Source organism: Perca flavescens, chromosome 5, assembly GCF_004354835.1.
Source record: "Perca flavescens isolate YP-PL-M2 chromosome 5, PFLA_1.0, whole genome shotgun sequence".
Taxonomy (NCBI): Eukaryota; Metazoa; Chordata; class Actinopteri; order Perciformes; family Percidae; genus Perca; species Perca flavescens.
In genome coordinates, this window is record NC_041335.1 from 10,739,691 (window position 1) to 10,757,635 (window position 17,945).

Consider the following 17,945-nt stretch of genomic DNA (forward strand, 5'->3'; position numbering starts at 1 on the left):
CTGTGCTGTTTCTGTAACTAGAATATTAGGCATGAAATAAGAATACACTTTCTTTCTTTTATTAGTTTGTGGCTATATCAGATCATATAATATGTATTGTGGTAAATACATTGAATACAGGGCCCAACAACAGAAAAGCAGCTGGCACAGGGAATGTTTGGCAGTTTTGCTTGATTAATGACTTAAAAGATTTATTTATTTATTTTAGTTTGTCAATTAATTTTGTCTATTGACTAACCAATTAATAAACTCACTGTTTCAGCACTAAAACATACACAACTAAAAGGGCATTCGGAGAGCGTAGGCCTCTGCCAAGGCCATGCCCCACCTCGCAATGTTTATGAAAGTGAAAAATAATTCACGCCCCTACCCGCCTCCCCCCCCCGGCGATTTGGATCCTCTCCAAAATGTAATGGCTTCTTCCTTGGCCTATGCTACATCCTTCCACCAAGTTTCAGGAAAATCAGGCCGGGTCATTTTACCGTAATCCTGCTGACAAACAAACTGAAAACATAACATCATGGGCGGAGGGAATAATGAACAAAGATTTTTTTTTTTTTTTTTTTTTTTTTAGGACGGAGGTTCAACTACGGTCAAAGGGAGGTAAACAAAACGTGTGCAGGACTCAGGACCCCTGAAGAGACTGACCCTGTTTTATTTTCACTCTCCAGTGACTTTCAATCAGTACTCAGTAAATATGTCCACTCATGTGTGCTCTTTGAGAAAATGAAAAGTCAAGTACCAGCTGCAATCTCAAAAATGTCAGATTTTTGTCATTCATAACTTTTCTGAGCTTAAAAAAAATATATATATTTTTAGCCACTTTTTTTTCTTAATTTGTTCAGATTTGAAAGACATGTACGATCTCACAGGTCATAGAACTTTCTCAACTCATGTAAATTGCTCTGCTGCATTAAAAGCACTTTGTGTAACCAGTAGAGCGTCAAATTCAAATAGAAAGCTCTCTGCTGTAAATGATTCTGAGCAACTTGATGGATAACAATTAGTGGTTTGAATCCCACAGCAGCAAATTATACCGGCAACATAAAGACTCTCCGGGTAAAAGCATAAACTCCACCTGTACACAGGGTTCATACGCATTTTAACCAATAATTTTTGGCAAATTTCCATGACTATGTGTTCCTGTTCAGTCGACATTATACAATAAGAATACAAATCTGTGTTAAAGTTTACCCTCAGAGGTTTAACTATAAAATGAAGGACAATGTATGTGGTTCATAGTGGGATTCATAATATCGCTCCCCGAATAGAATGTTGAGGTTAAGACGACGTGAAAATACATTTATTAATGACATATTATTATGTCGTTTTAAAAGAAATTCCATGACTTTTCCAAAACTTTCTGGGTCTTTTTATGTTTCCAAAACCTTTCCAGGCCTGGAATTTGCATTGTTCAAATTCCATAACTTTCCCAGTTTATTTTCAAAATATGTCTCTCACACACACACACTCACACTCACACACACACACACACACACACACACACACACACACACACACACACACACACACACACACACACACACACACACACACACACACACACACACACACACACACACACACACACACACACACACACACACACACACACACACACTAAACTGACCATGTGAACTGGCATACATACTTTCGGTTGTAATAAAGACAAACATGTAACCACAGGTACCATATGGCCCCCTGCCTGAAGCCAGGGGTGTTCTATGACTCTGCGTGATATTTCCATAGAAAACAGGCCTGCTTTTACTATGTATCACTGAACTCCATCTGTTTATGCAGCAAATGACACAATGCCAAACGTGGCACTTAACTCTGTAAACAGGAACTTTCAACGAGACGGCACAGATGGTAAACGAGACTGAAAACAAATACCTGACAGGGCTCCTATCAGACCCTTCATATTTGAGATGCCTGCGCGGGAAGATACGGGAAACTTTAAATAGTAGTTATAGTATAACTAAAATATAGTACAGGTATTCCCACTGCAGATCCATCACCCAACAATTATTCCTGTTCTTGTATCAGATTAACTGAAAACTAAACAAGAAAAAGCAAGTCATTTATTTTCTTGAAAGAAGTGCAGCGGGTAATGGATCACAGGCCCGTCAGGACACCGAAATGTAATATTATCAGCCAAAAATCATGTCGGACATTAGCGGAATACAGCAACAGTATCTGGTGTTATGTGATCGTGGGTCTATTATGATAGTGATTTCCTCCTCCGGATTCCCGCTTCATCTGTATTCTTCTGGCAAAATATGAATCATCGGGGCCACTGAAACACATTCATCTTGTAGCTAACTGTGATATTACCCTCGTCCATCAAAAGGAGGTGGTTAAATCAGCACGGCGGAGACAGCTCCTGATAAACCTTCCATGTTTCTACCACGCTGTCGCAAGACATGTTATGTCTGTCTGACAGACCTGGACTGTTGGAAGTATTTATAAAAAAAAAAAAAAAAAAAAAAAAAAAAAACAAACAACACATTATGTTTATCATCAGGCCATCATTCAAATCTACCTGACCATGAGTGAAGAGACAACCGATCTATTCTTGGTCTACTGGTAACTCAGCCTTGTTTATGACTACTGACATTGTCCTGTCTAATGATTATTACCCAGGCATTGTGTGCAAAGAGTTCCACAATTGCTCTGAATGTGGAACGAAATGCTTTAGTGCTGACGGAGCAGGACAGATCTTCGTCACCATCTAGTGGTTAGAGGAGGTGTTGTGTCCTTTGTGTCGAGTTTGTTGTGGGACAGGGGAGTAGTTACAGTCGCATGGAGACCGGCGGGGCTGGTGACTGCAGCTCCTGGTCCAGCAGCCGGAAGAGCATGGCACTTTTGTTGCACTGCGAGGTTTGCCCCAGGGAGCGGTGGAGCTGGGCCTGCAGGTAGTGGACGTCCCGCAGCCGCTCCTTACAGTTCAGCTTGGAGAAATAGGCTGCTGCCTCATTTAGCGTGTCGACAGCCAAAACCACCAAATGCAAATCTGCAGCGAGACAACAAGCAGCAGTGTGTGAATAGAGGCTGTACGTACAACGCTTAGCGATAGGGGTCAGTGTTCGGCGGCAAGGTGTTACCTGCTCGCGCTTGTCCATTTGGCCTGAACCCAGCCACCGCCATCTGACAGCGGGCCGTCAGCAGCAGGGCTCGGCCCTTGTCCATGAGCGATCCGTGGGCCAGAACGGGCTCGATGGCTTCATGCAGAACACTCAGAGCGTGCTCAGGAACCCCCAACATCAGCTGCAGGGGAGGAGAGGAAACAAAGACAATAAAGAAACCAATGCGTGTTGTGTGGCTTATATTTTATTTTGCATATACACCCGCTATACTGCAGTTCAATAAAAAGCTGTGGTGATTGATTTGCATCAGTGGAGGAAGAAGTATTCAGAAGCTTTACTTAAGTAAAAGTACTAATACCACACTGTGAAAATCCTCGCGCTTTAGAAACGGGAAACAAACAATCTAAACTAGTGTTTAATCGGGCCAATCATTTCAGCTGGATTTGTAGGCCGTTATATTGTTGAGTAGTTTAATTTATAACATTGTATGAAAAAAATTGTATTTTAAAAACCAGGTGTGTTTTTTGTAACTAGTAACTAAAGCTGTCAGACTAACATAGTGGAGTAAAAAGTGCAATAGTTCCCTCTGAAATGTAGTGGAGGAGAAGTAGAAAGTGGCATGAAAAGACTCAAGTGCAAGTACCTCAAAATTTGTACTTGAGTACAGTACTGGAGTGGATGTACTTAGTTACAGTCCACCACTGATTTGCATATATGGAGAGCTGTGACAGTGTTTGAGTGAAGTGTGTCTTCCTGTTGTGGCTGACCTGAGTGAAGGCCAGGTGGAGGATGGTCTCTGAGGCCAGGGACTGAAGGTGGTGCTGTCTAGCCAGAGCCAAGGCCTGCAGGAGGAGAGGAAGAGCTGTGGAGAAGCCAGACGACTCCCAGTGGAGCTCAGCGGTGGAAAGCATAACTCTGTATCAGACGTAAACAGGCAGTGATGTAAAAGCAGGGCTGGCTACCAAATTCACTACCTTTTAGGCACTGACCGAACGGCCTCCTAAGTATCGAAAAAATGCCTCGGTCATTCAATATCAAATTTCAATACCTAAGGAGTAAATCTCATTAGCGTCTGTGAGCCAATAAGCATGCAGCATGCTTCTACCAAGATCTAATAATGCTGGTGATTGGCTGTCTAACATTATACGCCGTAGAGGAAGGCAGGAAAAACTCGTTAAGTTCCGCACAGAGACAGGGCTCACGTAGTAGGAGCTGAAAAATAAATAAAAAGATTTGTGCCGTAATGTTGTAATTTCTTTTATTTTTTTTGTTAAAATGGATTTCATAAAATTGGTACCGAAAAAAAGTATCATTCGGGAACCGGTATCGAAGTCACGTATTGGTACAGAATTGTTTTTGGCGAGTATAGTGTAGTCGGTACGATTCCACACATAAAAACAAAGAAGGTAGATGTTTAGAAGTTTAGGTGAGTTCCCTCTCCTCTACAATCCAAAAAAAGAGGTAATCATTAGGGCTGGGACGATATGCTTTTGTCCCAATCAATTCTTTCAGGACACATGGGTACCGATTCGAGATTGTATTGCGATTTTCACTTATTGCGATTCTAGAAGTATTGTGTTTTGATAGTATTGAGTATTGCGATTTTCTTTTCCTTCTTTAACAAAAACAAAAGTTGAAGTGCTCATATTATGCTAATTTTCAGGTTCATAATTGTATTTAAAGGTTGTACCAGAATAGGTTTACGTTACATTACGTGACGCTTTTTATCCAAAGCGACTTACAATTGCTACATATGTCAGAGGTCGCACGAGGTAAGGACTACTAGCCAGTCAGAAGCAGAGTATGAGGGTGTGATGCTAGCAGCTAGGCGAGCCTTATAACGTGTGTTACAAAGTTACAAAACGTTTGTCTCTGAAGTAAAGGCTGGACTACAATAGAGCTGTTTGGAGCAGTTAGTGAACAGTGTTTTCTGTTGGAGATGGTAAGTCCCTTTGGGGTGGACTTTGAGGTTTTTTCACTTTGTAAACCTATAACAAAGATATATAATACAATAAAAGGGAAAAAGCCAAAAAGGATAATATGAGCACTTTAAATAATACACTTCTAGAGACAATACATAATGTCAGTCAGTCTGACATTTAATTCCATTTGTAAAGAAGTTCATAACATGGATTTTCTGCATTTTCTGTTTCCGCACTGTTTTGCTGAAAACGGATATAATGTAGTCGCCGTCAGCGGTACCGTATCAACAGAAAATATTTAGGTGAATCGTTGGTTAAAAAAAAACCACCCCTAGTAATCATGGTATGAGAAATGATCAAGTGTCTACCTGATGACCACCTCGGTACGTTTAGTCTTCTCACAGTGCACCTGCAGCCGCTGTAAGATGCTGTACGCCTCAGTGCTCCGGTTCAGAGCCTTCAGAACTTGAGCTTTCCTGTCAGCAAACACACAAACACAGTGACAGCTCTGACACAAAGAACACGTGTGTGAGACAGCCATCGTTACGGTTAGAACTGAAGACTTGTGCCTTGGCGTTACCTGTAGAGACCTTCTGTTTTGTTTAAGGCAGAGATCGCCGTGACTAGTGGCTCTGCCAAATGGTATTTCCCTTCGTTCATATGTCTCTCAAACTGGATTTTCAGATCGCACAGCATCCAGAGCTGAATTGGGACATTTAGGGTAACGAATTAAAAATCAGTTCACATTAATTTTTGTTGACATTTCCCATCATGGATTCTGCTACATTATATCAAGCACCACAGAATAAAGCAAGCACGATTTCACCTCTGCGCTACAAAGCACAATAAAATGGACTAAAGAACGGAATCAGACTTTTTGACAAAAATATTATGCAATGAAATAAGCATGTGGAAATAGCAGTAACTACAAAACAAAAGCTAAGTGCTCTCTGAGTTGGTTATATAGAAGGTGCCGTCACAAAGCAAAATCATCACTTATCATAAAGGTTCTACGGCGAAGACATCAAATAGAGGCATTACAATGTTACACAATTTGCCAGCCAGCCTGATAACCTTTATCCACCTCTTTCTTTCTGCAGATACTGCTCTCTGCCTTTATAGGGCAGCACTGAATAATACAGTATGGCTGAGAGAACACACCTTGGCATGATGCGAGTGAGGAGGGAACTGTTCTTTCAGATGCTGGAGAATCTCGGAAACTGCACAGTACAGGCCCTGCGACAGAAGCAAACGTATACACGTTGAACTCTGCCCATGGAGACCTGATCGATGTTTATTACCTTCCCGCAAAGCTGGGTCAACTGACTAATGGATACTGCAGCAGCGGGCCGGAAGGCAAACAGATGAGATCAAATTAAATGTGTTACCTGCTCAGCGTGCAGCTCGGCCAGGTGGCACAGAGCCACGGAGAACGCCTCGGTGTTGTTCTGCTGGACCCCAAAGTTGACTGGCTCCAGACTGCTCATGTTGAGAAGCAGCTGGGCCTGCTGCAGAGCCATGGTGCTGCAAGAGACACAGGCACGTAATGGACTTTGAGAAAAAGTGCTGGTCATGCAGACACTTCGGAGTCATGTGTTTTTACACCTAAACTTGTTTGTTTTTTTATGCTCACGACAGATTAGATTAGATGTCCGAAATGTTAATCCATGCATATAAACATTTGACTTTTTTTTTTAAACCGTGTTTCACAGAGCTGATTTACTGTCAGTAACAGTGAACACAACTGACAACGGTGTGTCGGGGTGGCGGGTTGAAGAGGCTGACCTCTTGCCGAACATCCTCCATATGGACGTAGTCTGAGCCAGGCTGATCTCGATCAGCTCCGACAGACTGTGCTTCCAGTGCAGGATGTCCGTGTCCTTCAGTGCATCCATCAGTTTGTGGGCTGTCTTACCCTGTGTCGCCCCCTGCTGGACCAGAGACTGAATGCCCAGAGATGCCAGGTACTAGAGCAGGGAGAATCAGAACCAGAACCACGTTACTGATCCTCTCAGGGAAATGGCTCAGTTGCAGTTGCACGCAGTCCGATTAAAAGGTTAAGTAAGAAAAGAGCTAGTCAAAAAGTGTATAGTCTCGCTTTGCCAGACCTTCCTCCACAGCGCTGCGGAGGAGGGTCTGGCTAGTCCACACAGCATTCCGGGATGGGAGAATAAGGTGCTCCGGTTTATTGGCATTTCTTTAAACCAATCGCAATCCTCGTGGGCGGCGCTTTGCCCCGCACGGAGCCGCTGCAAAATAAGCCTCGGGAAGGAACTTGTTTTGGTGAAAAGTGTGTACGTTCCAAAGTTGTTTTAGTCGTGCGAGACAAAACTCAGATTGGACAGATAGTTAATAGATAGAAATCCCGGAAGTGGAACGTCGTGGATAGAGACTAATAAGTCTATAAAGTAACATAGCAAGAGTGCAAGAAATAAAAAGTTAAGTAGAAGTAAAGTAAGATTAGGTGTAAAGTTAAGGCCATTTTACAGTACGCAGAGCTCTAGCCGTAGCCTACGTAAGTGGCCTGATGTTTATACTTGTGCGCTGGTGTTTGTCGAGCCGGCATATATGTGTGTGTGTGTGTGTGTGTGTGTGTGTGAGTGGGTGATAGAGCGAGGGAGAAGTGAGAGAGGGACGGCGACTCTAGAGACATAGTGAGAGAAACAAAGTGTCTTCCCTGTGCTTTCTGACCACGGTGGGAAATCTGGAGCAGGAAACGTTAACCCTCTCCTTGATTTCACGTTGTTTATGGAGAACGAGAACCAGGAAATGAGCTGGGGGAAATGCAACGCTACCAAGCCACGGCTGAGCGACGTGCGTCGCTGCGACGTGCGTCGCTGCGACGTGTAGTTACATTTTTCGAGAGGTGCGCGTCAGGCTACGGCGTACGTTCTGGCATAGACGCAGAGGGGTCTGCGGGGGTACACCGTCAATTTTACACACGACTATGAAATGGACTTTAGACTGGGTTAAAAGATTAGCTAAAACAATGGATTGTACAAATGCTACTGTAGTGCAGGGTGAACATAAATAAGTACAGTATAAACATAAATAAAGTACAGTGTGAATATATAAGTAGCAGCAGTGAATAAATAACAGATATTGCACATGTAACTGATACATTATTGCATAGGATAATAATAATACTTTTTTTTTCTATTTTATCAATCAGTTTGACACATGTCAAAGATAACATATGCAGGGATCAATACATCGTAAAATGACTGCGGGATGATGCTTTCTATTTTGCTTTTATGATGTGTGGCAAGCTGTGTTTTCTTTTGCAATTTTTCTTCATATTTGAAGCTCTCTCTGTATTCCTGTATGTTATTTTTATGAAGGAATACTGACTTAAAGAAAAAACTGTTGAACAGCTAGAATTTCTAACAAGAGGTGCTGAATTGCAACTAAAATGCTTATCTAATGCCCACCATGGAACAGCTGTTACTGTATATAATTACATGAAGAACACCTCTATTCCCATATTTCATGATTGCTTTGGCTCAGTTTAGTTTTCACAGCAGTTTCAATTTACAAAACTCCTAATGCAAAGAGCCAAACTGACTGTTTAATTCTCACTGTAGAGGCTTGCTGTACCACGGGCTGAATAGTTGATGCACTTTTTACCTCGTTTGATCAAATAAAGTTCAAGTCGTATTTGCAGTTCAAACCGGACGACAAATGGTGACTCTGTGTGAGTGTATCGGTATGTGTATGGCTGTGTGGTCTGTGGTGGTGTGGTGGTCAAAAACTGTCTGTGCTTCCGGTGGAACTCCTGACTGACCAAAGATTGGTTCCTAATTCTCCCCTGAGTGCTAATTGAAACGGATACTATGTAGTCGCCGTCAGCGGTATCGTATAAACAGAAAACATTGTTAATGTGACTCATTGGTAGAAAAAAATGGAATGTACTGCTGTAGAAAGTCAGACTCTGGACACATGGTCTCTAATTGCAGTGATAAAGGAAATTCAATAAATAAAATCAAGGTTTTAAAAAGTCTTTCTTACTCTACTCTAGAAAGTATTTCAAATACCTCTGCCTCTAATTGCACGTTTGTTCTGATTAATGATCTTTTTCTTTTCTTTTACAAAAATGCAACCATGTTTAAAATTCAGTGATGAACATATATAATGTTGAGATGCTCTGATAAACTTATGGTGCAATGCATTACCTAATATCATACCGATCCCATCGCACGATGGGGTCTAGTTTCATTTGGTTTGCTGTATGAAGTTTACAGCATTTTGTGTTAGAAGTCTGGCAAACTAAAACCGCTGTGAAAAGTGAGCCAAGGCAATTATGAAATAATGAGCACAATAAACAGCCACAGCCATTTTAATACAGGCATTCTGTTTCAAGAGCTCACGTAAGACTCACTGGCAGGCAGAAATGGGCAGCCATTTTCACTGAGTCCTCAGTCAACACAGTGCTGTCTGATCCCTTCATCTGTTCCAGTGTGTACAGCCAACTCTGATGTGGGACACAAAGAAACAGGCAGAAATAAACTAAGGCACACTCATATTAAATTCAGGCAGAAATAAACTAAGGCACACTCATATTAAATTCAGGCAGAAATAAACTAAGGCACACTCATTAAATTTAGACAATGTATCATCGATCATGATGCAACAGTGACACGCAGTAAAATAATAACCGTAGAATTTTACCAGACAGTGCTGTAAGCACACATGATCATTGGACTCCTGGGCAATGCGGATAGCTTCCTGTAGAGCCAGATCAGCCTGCTGACTGAGGGAAAAGAGAAGGGAGCCATGTTTTATACACATCCTCTCTTTGTAGGAACTCCAGCAGGTCTTGTACTCACTAGTGGCCGAAGCGACAGTGCAGGCTTGCCAGGTTGAGAGCAGCGTAGCGGAGACTTCGGCCGTAGCCCTCGTCCCCGTTGCTCTTTCCCTCGCTTCCAGACAAGATGAGGCGGTCAAAATAATGCAAGAGACTGTGGGCGGAGAGGAAGATGTCCTGGACTCTCATGCTGTTCAGGTAGTTCAGGTAATGCTGAGGAGAGAGCATGAAAAACACAGCGCTGATGAAAAACATATCCCCCCCCCCTCTGGTGGAAGGGGTTAATATAGCAGGGAAAGTTAAGTGGATGGAGCTCACCGCCTCAGCAAAATCGGGGTTGAACTTCAGCATGTTGTTGAGCTCTTCCTGTAGCGCAGCCGGCTTCAGGGCTTTGTTCTCGTCGTTCTTTAGAAGATATGCCTGTAGAAAGATGTTGAAGAAAAAAAAAAAAAAAAAAAACTGTAAAAAGCCCCTTAAAAAAGTACTTCACCGCTGGAAAGTGGGGCTTTTCATTAAACTGGGCTGTCCATGCAGTAGGAATTGTTGGTGCTGGTAACAAACGATCTTGTATATAACAGTTAAACAGTGAACTAAAATATGTTGATGAAAACATTTTAGGCGGGAAACAGGCAATACAGTAACAGAATTCTGGTTTATATTTGATCAGCACTGCCTAGTTTTACAGTTTGATCTGAGTTGGGTCAGCGTTTGAGAAAGCTCTTGATTCGCTTCTATGCTCTTTGTGTCCGTATGCCGAAATACAGTCTGTAGTTCAAGCACCAGGCCCTAGGGCCAGCATCAAACCTCCAAGTGATGCGTTTTGTGTCAAACGCGTCATTAGAGGTTTTTCAGCTGGCCTGTGAGTAGGGAGATCTGGGCACCGGGAAGATGGAGGGAAGTTTTCCGTAGTTCCTTTACTCATACTACCAACATTATTATGATACAAAGTTGGTTGAATATCGGCAAAGTATCCCTATAAGGGATACAAAAGCACATCTAGATTTGAAACTCTTTTTTTCTTTCTTTTTTTTACCTACTGTGTCAAATCTGCTGATTTGACCAATACAGGGTTTCTGCAGGTTTTACCAAGTCAAATTTAAGACTTTTTAAAACCTTTATGAATGAAATGTAAGACCTATATCACGACATTAAAGTAAAACGAAATGCAGAGTCACAAAAGTACTTGCAAAGTAAATACTTGTATTCAAATTGAATAAAAGCGACAGTAATAATAATAATTTCTAATAATAATTTGGCCACCGCGGAATAAAAAAAAATATTTAAGACTGGTTTAAAATTATTTAAGACCTAGAACCCAATACATCAGCGAATTTAAGACTTTTTAAGACCTAAAATTTTAGACTTTTTAAAGTCGCGGAAACCCTGCAAGATGACACTAATACCCTTCAGTTAATTCCGGCCTTAATTTAAACACTCACCTGTCTTGCAAGAAAGTACTCCGCTTGTTTTTGTGACAGGGGACCTCTGCTCGGAGTATTGTCATTTCTAGAGAAGAGCCAAAACAACACATGAGATCTGCGTTTAACCAGCAGTCCCGGTGCATTAACATTAAAACAAAAGTCTTTCCGATTACCATAGACATTTCACAAGGTAGTAGGTGCAGACAACCAAAAAATGGGGTCAGCCCTATGTTCCCACATTTCTATGTTCCCACAGCCCTATGTTCCCACATTTCTAAGATTTTCCTGGGTTAGGGTTAAAATCTGATACAAATTTATGAAAAAGGAAATGTGGGAACATAGGGTCTAATTTTGAAAAAAAAAAAAAAAATTGAAATATGGGAACTGTGTAGCCTGACGTCGTCAGTAGTCTGATGCTGCTCCACTGGGCTGCGATTATGGGGCGTGTTTCAACCGAACCAGGAAAGAAAGTGCCTCTGCACTCAACTGGATAGACCTACAACCAATCAGAGCAACGGCGACAGACGTCACAGAAGCTGCAAGTCAAAGGCAGGCTTTGACAGAGCAAAGGCAGAGGCGTCAGTTTCAGTTACTGTTGATCATCTGTCCATCATCGTATAAAGCCCGCCCTGGCAATTTGATTGGTCCGAACAGCTCTGGGTCGAGCATAGTTGCTCCACAACAGATCAAGTCCGAACTTCCAGACCTCAAATGTTGTAGGAACTGTGGGAACATAGGGCTTTGGGGACACAGGGCCGAATTTTCAGTGAAAAAAAATATTCTTAGAAATGTGGGAACATAGGACTGTGGGAACATAGGCACGCTCCCCCCAAAAAAATAAGGTCAACATTTTCAAGATGAGGTTGAAACACTCGTTTCACACCCAGTAATATATGTTACACCAAATCAAAAGATTTGATCCAAGAACAGCATCACTAACCGAAGCTCTGACTCGTGCAGCGGGGTGTCCAACTCCTCTCGGTCTATTCTGTCCCCGACAGTATCCTCGGTGCTGGTGAGGTCCATGTCGGAATCGTCAGCAACCAGCACTGGTAAACTCACCTGGCCATCGGTAGGCTTGGCGTAGTGACTGTGGTAGTAATGCTGCAGCGACTTGTACAGCTTGTAGACCTGACTGAAAGACAGCTTGTTGTAGGCCAGGAGCATGTGTCTCATGAAAAGACCTAAAAACAAACAAACAAACAAGTGAGGCGTAGCTTAACGCAAGTCTTGTTAATGAGAATAACACAGACATTTCACAAGTTCTAATCAGACTTTAAGAGCTGACAAAATTGTGTGTTCTAGAGGTCGACCGATTAATCGGCCGATTTTTTTGGCATTTTTTACATAATCGGCATCGGCCAATATCAAGCCGATTAATAGGCAGGCGCATCTGCGGGCAGCCTGGTGTTGTTGTTGTTGTGGAACACGTGTTCGACGCACGCTGCCCCTAGAGTCAATTACCAGCAGAGTGAGCAGACCTCACCCAGTGCCTAAGGAAGGAGCTGTTCTTCGGAGAAAACGGTAAGGATTAAATTCTTAAAGTCCTATATATTTAATGAAAAACGTATGACATGTTACTGCCAACTTCGAGAAAAAAAACATGAATAGGCGACATGACAATCGGCTACTTTGGATATTAATAGCTGTCATGTCATGCTGTCATGTCACAATAATTAAGCTAGAATTTTGCAATCACAGACAGTGGATCTGAGACTTTTATTATTTGTTCTGTTTGTGTGTCTATATTTGAGAGGGTTGTCAACTCAATGCAGAGAAAGAAGTTGTAGTTAAAAGAGACCCAAACACAATTAAAATGCTGCCAGCTTAACGGTGTAAAGTATGATTTATTTCAGTGTATATGATCCAACAGCAGTTAATGTTAGCCTACCGTTAGCTAGCAGATGGATTAAACACTATTAAAATGCTGACAGCTAAACGGTGTAAAGTGTGATTTATTTCACTGTATATGATCCAACAGCAGCATGTTAAGCAGTGTGCAGCTGCCGTTGTCTACTTGTCTGAAGAACAACACAGACGGTGCGTCGCGGTGCATTCAAAGTTGTTGTAAAATACCCTTTTGCCATGGTGGTTGTTTTTGTCGTTCAACAGCAATTTACTAGTGAAATACATTATTGTTATAAGTTATAGTTATTACATTATTATTAAATCATTTAATTTTGACCACATGGCCTAAAGTTGTTTTCCCCCCTTTTGCGATAATTAGGTTTTGTCTGTCAACAAACAAAAGAAAACAAAAATACATGTTTCAGGACAGTTTTTGGGAAGATGATAGAAACGTTTTTAGCCTTGTATCACTTACAGTGCACTGAATTATTAGCCGATTTATAAAACAAATGTTAGACTTTATATCTATACCTATCTATAAAATGACTTGAAGAAGATACTATACAAAATACTAACTTAACCTTGTATTTTCCCCCTTTTTTAGTCATTAAGTCTGATGGCTGAAAAGAAAACCAGCCCCTTATGGCAGCGCTTCACCCAGCCAGCACCAAAACAAAGAAATGCTGCTGGTTGCTACTGTGTGTCAGCACTACTATTGTTAAAATGGTTAATTAATTTTATTGTTCTCAGATGTTTGATAAATGCTGCTAAGTGCACTAAACTTTATCTTTTCTTTGAAAAGTTTATTTGACAAAGTTAAGTTTATTTTCTTTCTTTCTTCTTACCAGTTTTGTTTATTTATACAATATATGTTTTTACATTATACATGTTTAATGTAAGTATACAAGTGCAGACTGGTGTTCAAGTGTTCAATAAATGTTTTTGAGAAATTTTGTGTATCTTAAGTACTTATTAGTGTTAAATTTTATCTTTCAAATAGAGGTTAAAAACAAGCAAATATCGGCCAAAAATAATCGGCAGCATATATCGGCCATCGGCCGACCCTGATTTCAAAAGATCGGCATCGGCCTGAGAAAACCCATATCGGTTGACCTCTAGTGTGTTCTACTCACCCACGACACTGGTTTTATAAGCCTCTGAATCAAAAGCAGAGAATGGAGTGGGAAGAGTGGAAAAGAAGTACTCCATGTCTTTCAGCTCTCCATCTGCCATTTCATGCAGCCTGTGAAAGAGAAAAACAGCCTCAGAAACTAGACAATGAAATTGTATTGTCTGGGACCGTGGTTATTATATCAGTAGATGTCATCGCTAAAAGACTGCATTCATTTAACCTATTTTGCTCTTTGGGGAGCATAGGTCATTCATGAACTTTCTCCAGCTCCAGGTACAGTGTTGGCCAGTCTTCTCTGCTTCCTTCCAGAATTATGTTGTTTCCTTGACTTGTGCCTCCACAGACCTTCTCCAGGTTTTCCTGAAGCCCTGCCCAGCAATCCCGTACTTTACCTGTTTCCACCTCTCACGACTTGGACGAGGGGTTGCACTTGGAGAGGCTATCGCTACATTACAAATGATGTGGTCCAATTTCCTGAACTTAGGAGACTGTGAAAGCACCAGCAGTTAGTAGCGTTTAGTTACCCTAATATTGATTTCTATCAAGTCACAGTGTTTCAGACTGAAGCAGCATACCTGAGTTTGACAGCATATGCAGTCTGAGGGCAACATTCCTCCACAGTCTTCAGGAACTGGCCAAGAGTCAGGTCTGGACCCTGAACACCCCACACGAAACAAAAGATACAACTATGAAACACCTTGCTACAACACAGCGGTATGCAAGATAACTGCATTAATGAAACCAACCTGCTGCAAGGGCAGGATGAGTTTGTTAAGTCGTCTCCTTTCTGGCAGTGTGATTTTGGACGCAGTCATGTCGTACAGCAGCGCCAGGACGGAGATTTTATACGGAGTCACCCAGTCTTTGATACCAAACACGTTAGCATGGACCACTCCGTTGGTCATCATAGGGTTGAAATACAAACTTTCATGCACACTCGCCATTTTGACAGGTTGTGTTAGCCTACGGCGATGAAATAACCCAATGTTGAGGTACACTGGGTCAATATTTAGCGGAAATACAAGTTAAAGACAGCCAGCAGCAGCAGCGAACATAACGTTAGCTAGCTAGCGTTCCAAGTTTATTTAACGTTAGCTAGCTAGCTAGTCCCGAGAAGACGGCAATAAAACATCAACGGTTAGTCTCTGCTAATTTGCAAAAAACAGAATCTTACTGACAGTGGACGCTCACTTTGGTCTTGTCAGGTAATTTGGTTTATTTACATGTTGACAGAAGTTGCCACTTTGCTTTCAAACTGCCCTCCTTCTGGCCTCCTTCTGCTTCTTCTTCTTGGTGTATTAGCTACATAGCGGTTGGCATCCAGCTCATTGGTGCATTACTGCCACCTTCTGCTCTGGAGTGTGGATCAGACAATAGACTTCTGATTCCCTTCAGAAAAAAATTAAATCTAAATAAGTAAACTAACACACACACACACACACACACATGGCAGTCCATGGCAGTGGAGCTGGCTCTGGCCAGAGAGACCTCTGTCTTCAAAATCATTATTAATTATACACAATGATGTGCACAGACATTTGGAGGTGCTATTGCTCTAATCTGGAAAAAGGCAAAATAATATTGTGCTACGCCTCATCTTGAATATCATTATTAGAATCTGAATAAAGTAGGCTATAGGCTACTGCACTTTTTACTGCTAAAAAACTGAACTGCAAGTTGACCTTTAGACTGTGGCTGCTCTCAATGATTCTGGTTGCGATAACTAATGTTATGATTTGGCACCATAAAAAAATATTTATGTTTATATATAAATAACAATTACAACTACTGACTACAGCTAGTAAAAGTATTTTACTTGACCCCTAGGTTCTCAAATGCTCTGTGAACTGGAGCTTTTGATATACATAAGATAATAACTAATTCACAATGCTATACACGGCACAGACACAATTTACTGTGTATTTATTATTAATGAAACATTTGTTTTTAATGAGTTATTAGCCTACTCCAACTTAAAGAAAATGCGTCTGATAAAATAGGTCTACTTCACATTAAATGACTAATGTAGGATGGTTGCTTGACTTTAATAGATGCTTCTCTCACAGCTGGTCTGCTGGCAGTTTAAATCCAGCTCTGCAAAGTTACAGATCTTTTAGCTGCTTCTTTGAGCTTTTCCTCTCTCTTCTTCAGTCGTCTTTGTTGTGAAGGCACATTAGGATATACATGTTCTTTTTTCATGCAAAGTTTATGACATTTACCAATTGGGAAATTCATTTATCATCTCATAACAAAATAAGGCAATTTTCACTTTCACTTGGATTGTTGGTTGAAAACTCACATAAAATATTGACTGAAAACAACATATAACCTAGCGTGATTCAAGAGCCCAAACCATCCCATCACTGAGCCTCTCTCTTCTCTACAGAACGCACATACTAATGTACCGGGCGTAACGTAGCTACGTTAGCCTGCTGTAGGCTGTCATTAGCTTTGGTTGATAACGTAAAGGCCTTTCTCCTTACCTGCCAGAACATCATGGACGGTGAGGCAGGAAAGTATGACCTTAGAACCATCACTCAGTTCATAAGACAGGAAACCAAGCCAGCTCCCTTTGGAGAGTATGGGGATTCAGATGGTTGGAACGGGATCTCTGTGTCTGCACACTACCTAACTGACTGCCTACTGCATGAGTACAAACACCAGGAGGGTGCTATCGCAAAGATTCTTCAAGGCACCTTTGGACAGGCTTTCCGCTCAGACCACACACGGAAAGTTGCTAGGAAGGTCACCTTTTCATCTGGGACCATGTCATCATATGCAGTCATGAATGAGAACTGGATGATCCTTTCATGGGTGATGGTGCAGTCTGAGACAGAAAAGTCACTGAAGCCCATGTATGAAGGTATAGCACACCGCTACAACACTGCAGGCATAGAGAAGGCACACTACCAGTGGGTAGACAGATAAGATATAGACAGTATATTTTACTTTCATTGGTGACATGAACAGCTAATAATCACAATTCACTTTGCTTTTAATTTTTCATAATTTCACTATGACTGAATACACTGAAGTGTAAATAGGGATTGATATCACTGCTTTAACATTAACGGCTATACTGTGTCTCTATTTCTTCTTTCAGGGATTGCTGTGCAGCATTTAAGGTTGCAGAATCTTACACAGGAGAGCATATGACCTGGGATGCTTGGACAACTACTAATGGCATTGTTGCTGATGCCACTACTGGTGACCTGCTGAACACCTGTGCATCAAGATCCCACTACAATGAAAACATAATTATCAAGCTGGACTTGTTCCACTGTTTTGAGATGGTTCCTCCGTGAGTGTGTGTCAGAGCATCATCCCCTGTACAGTTCCTTTGCTCAGTTCCTGTCGGCAGCCTTTTCAGTGGTGGATCAGGAACACCTGCACAGGCTTAAAGAGGCATATGCCTTCTGTGGCATTCAGCCTGCCAACCCAACAAAGGCACACATTCGTGAGCACTGCAGGACCAGAATTCCACAGCCTGAGGAGCTCGTCAAGAGAGTCGAGGGAGTTTTCCAGCACTTTTACCTCGCAACTGATCCAAACGGCGTTCCTCTCTTCAAGCCCTCTATGCTGAAGACGTGGCGCATTCAGTGCATACACATCTTGCGCGGGTGCCTGAGTGATCCTGAGGTTGAAGGTGGGATCTTGTACAGGCACGGAGGAACACTGCAGCTAAACCACGTGCAGGGGGAAGGTGCTAAAGTTCTTGTGTGGATCCCCTTC

At 41.8% G+C, this 17,945-nt stretch overlaps 1 protein-coding gene across 1 annotated transcript; it reads right to left on the reverse strand.

Annotated features, from left to right (window-relative positions):
* Nucleotides 1-2,067: 2,067 nt before the first annotated feature.
* On the reverse strand, nucleotides 2,068-15,597 carry anapc5 (anaphase promoting complex subunit 5). Its single transcript, XM_028579098.1, has 17 exons — nucleotides 14,960-15,597; nucleotides 14,789-14,868; nucleotides 14,215-14,324; nucleotides 12,174-12,417; nucleotides 11,252-11,318; nucleotides 10,131-10,232; nucleotides 9,835-10,025; nucleotides 9,677-9,758; nucleotides 9,387-9,479; nucleotides 6,794-6,975; nucleotides 6,397-6,532; nucleotides 6,170-6,244; nucleotides 5,589-5,710; nucleotides 5,377-5,484; nucleotides 3,854-4,001; nucleotides 3,105-3,267; nucleotides 2,068-3,013 (listed from the first exon to the last, which is right to left on the reverse strand). The coding sequence occupies exons 1-17, from the start codon at nucleotides 15,155-15,157 to the stop codon at nucleotides 2,793-2,795; spliced, it is 2,322 nt and encodes a 773-aa protein (XP_028434899.1). The 5' UTR covers nucleotides 15,158-15,597; the 3' UTR covers nucleotides 2,068-2,792.
* Between the last annotated feature and the right edge of the window lie 2,348 nt (nucleotides 15,598-17,945).

Coding starts and splice junctions, on each gene's coding strand:
- anapc5 (XM_028579098.1), bottom strand. CDS start 15,157: ATGGCGAGTGTGCATGAAAGTTTGTATTTCAACCCTATGATGACCAAC. Junction 9,480..9,676: donor TGTGCTTACAGCACTGTCTG/GTAAAATTCTAC, acceptor GTCCCACATCAG/AGTTGGCTGTACACACTGGA. Junction 6,533..6,793: donor TGGAGGATGTTCGGCAAGAG/GTCAGCCTCTTC, acceptor TGTCTCTTGCAG/CACCATGGCTCTGCAGCAGG.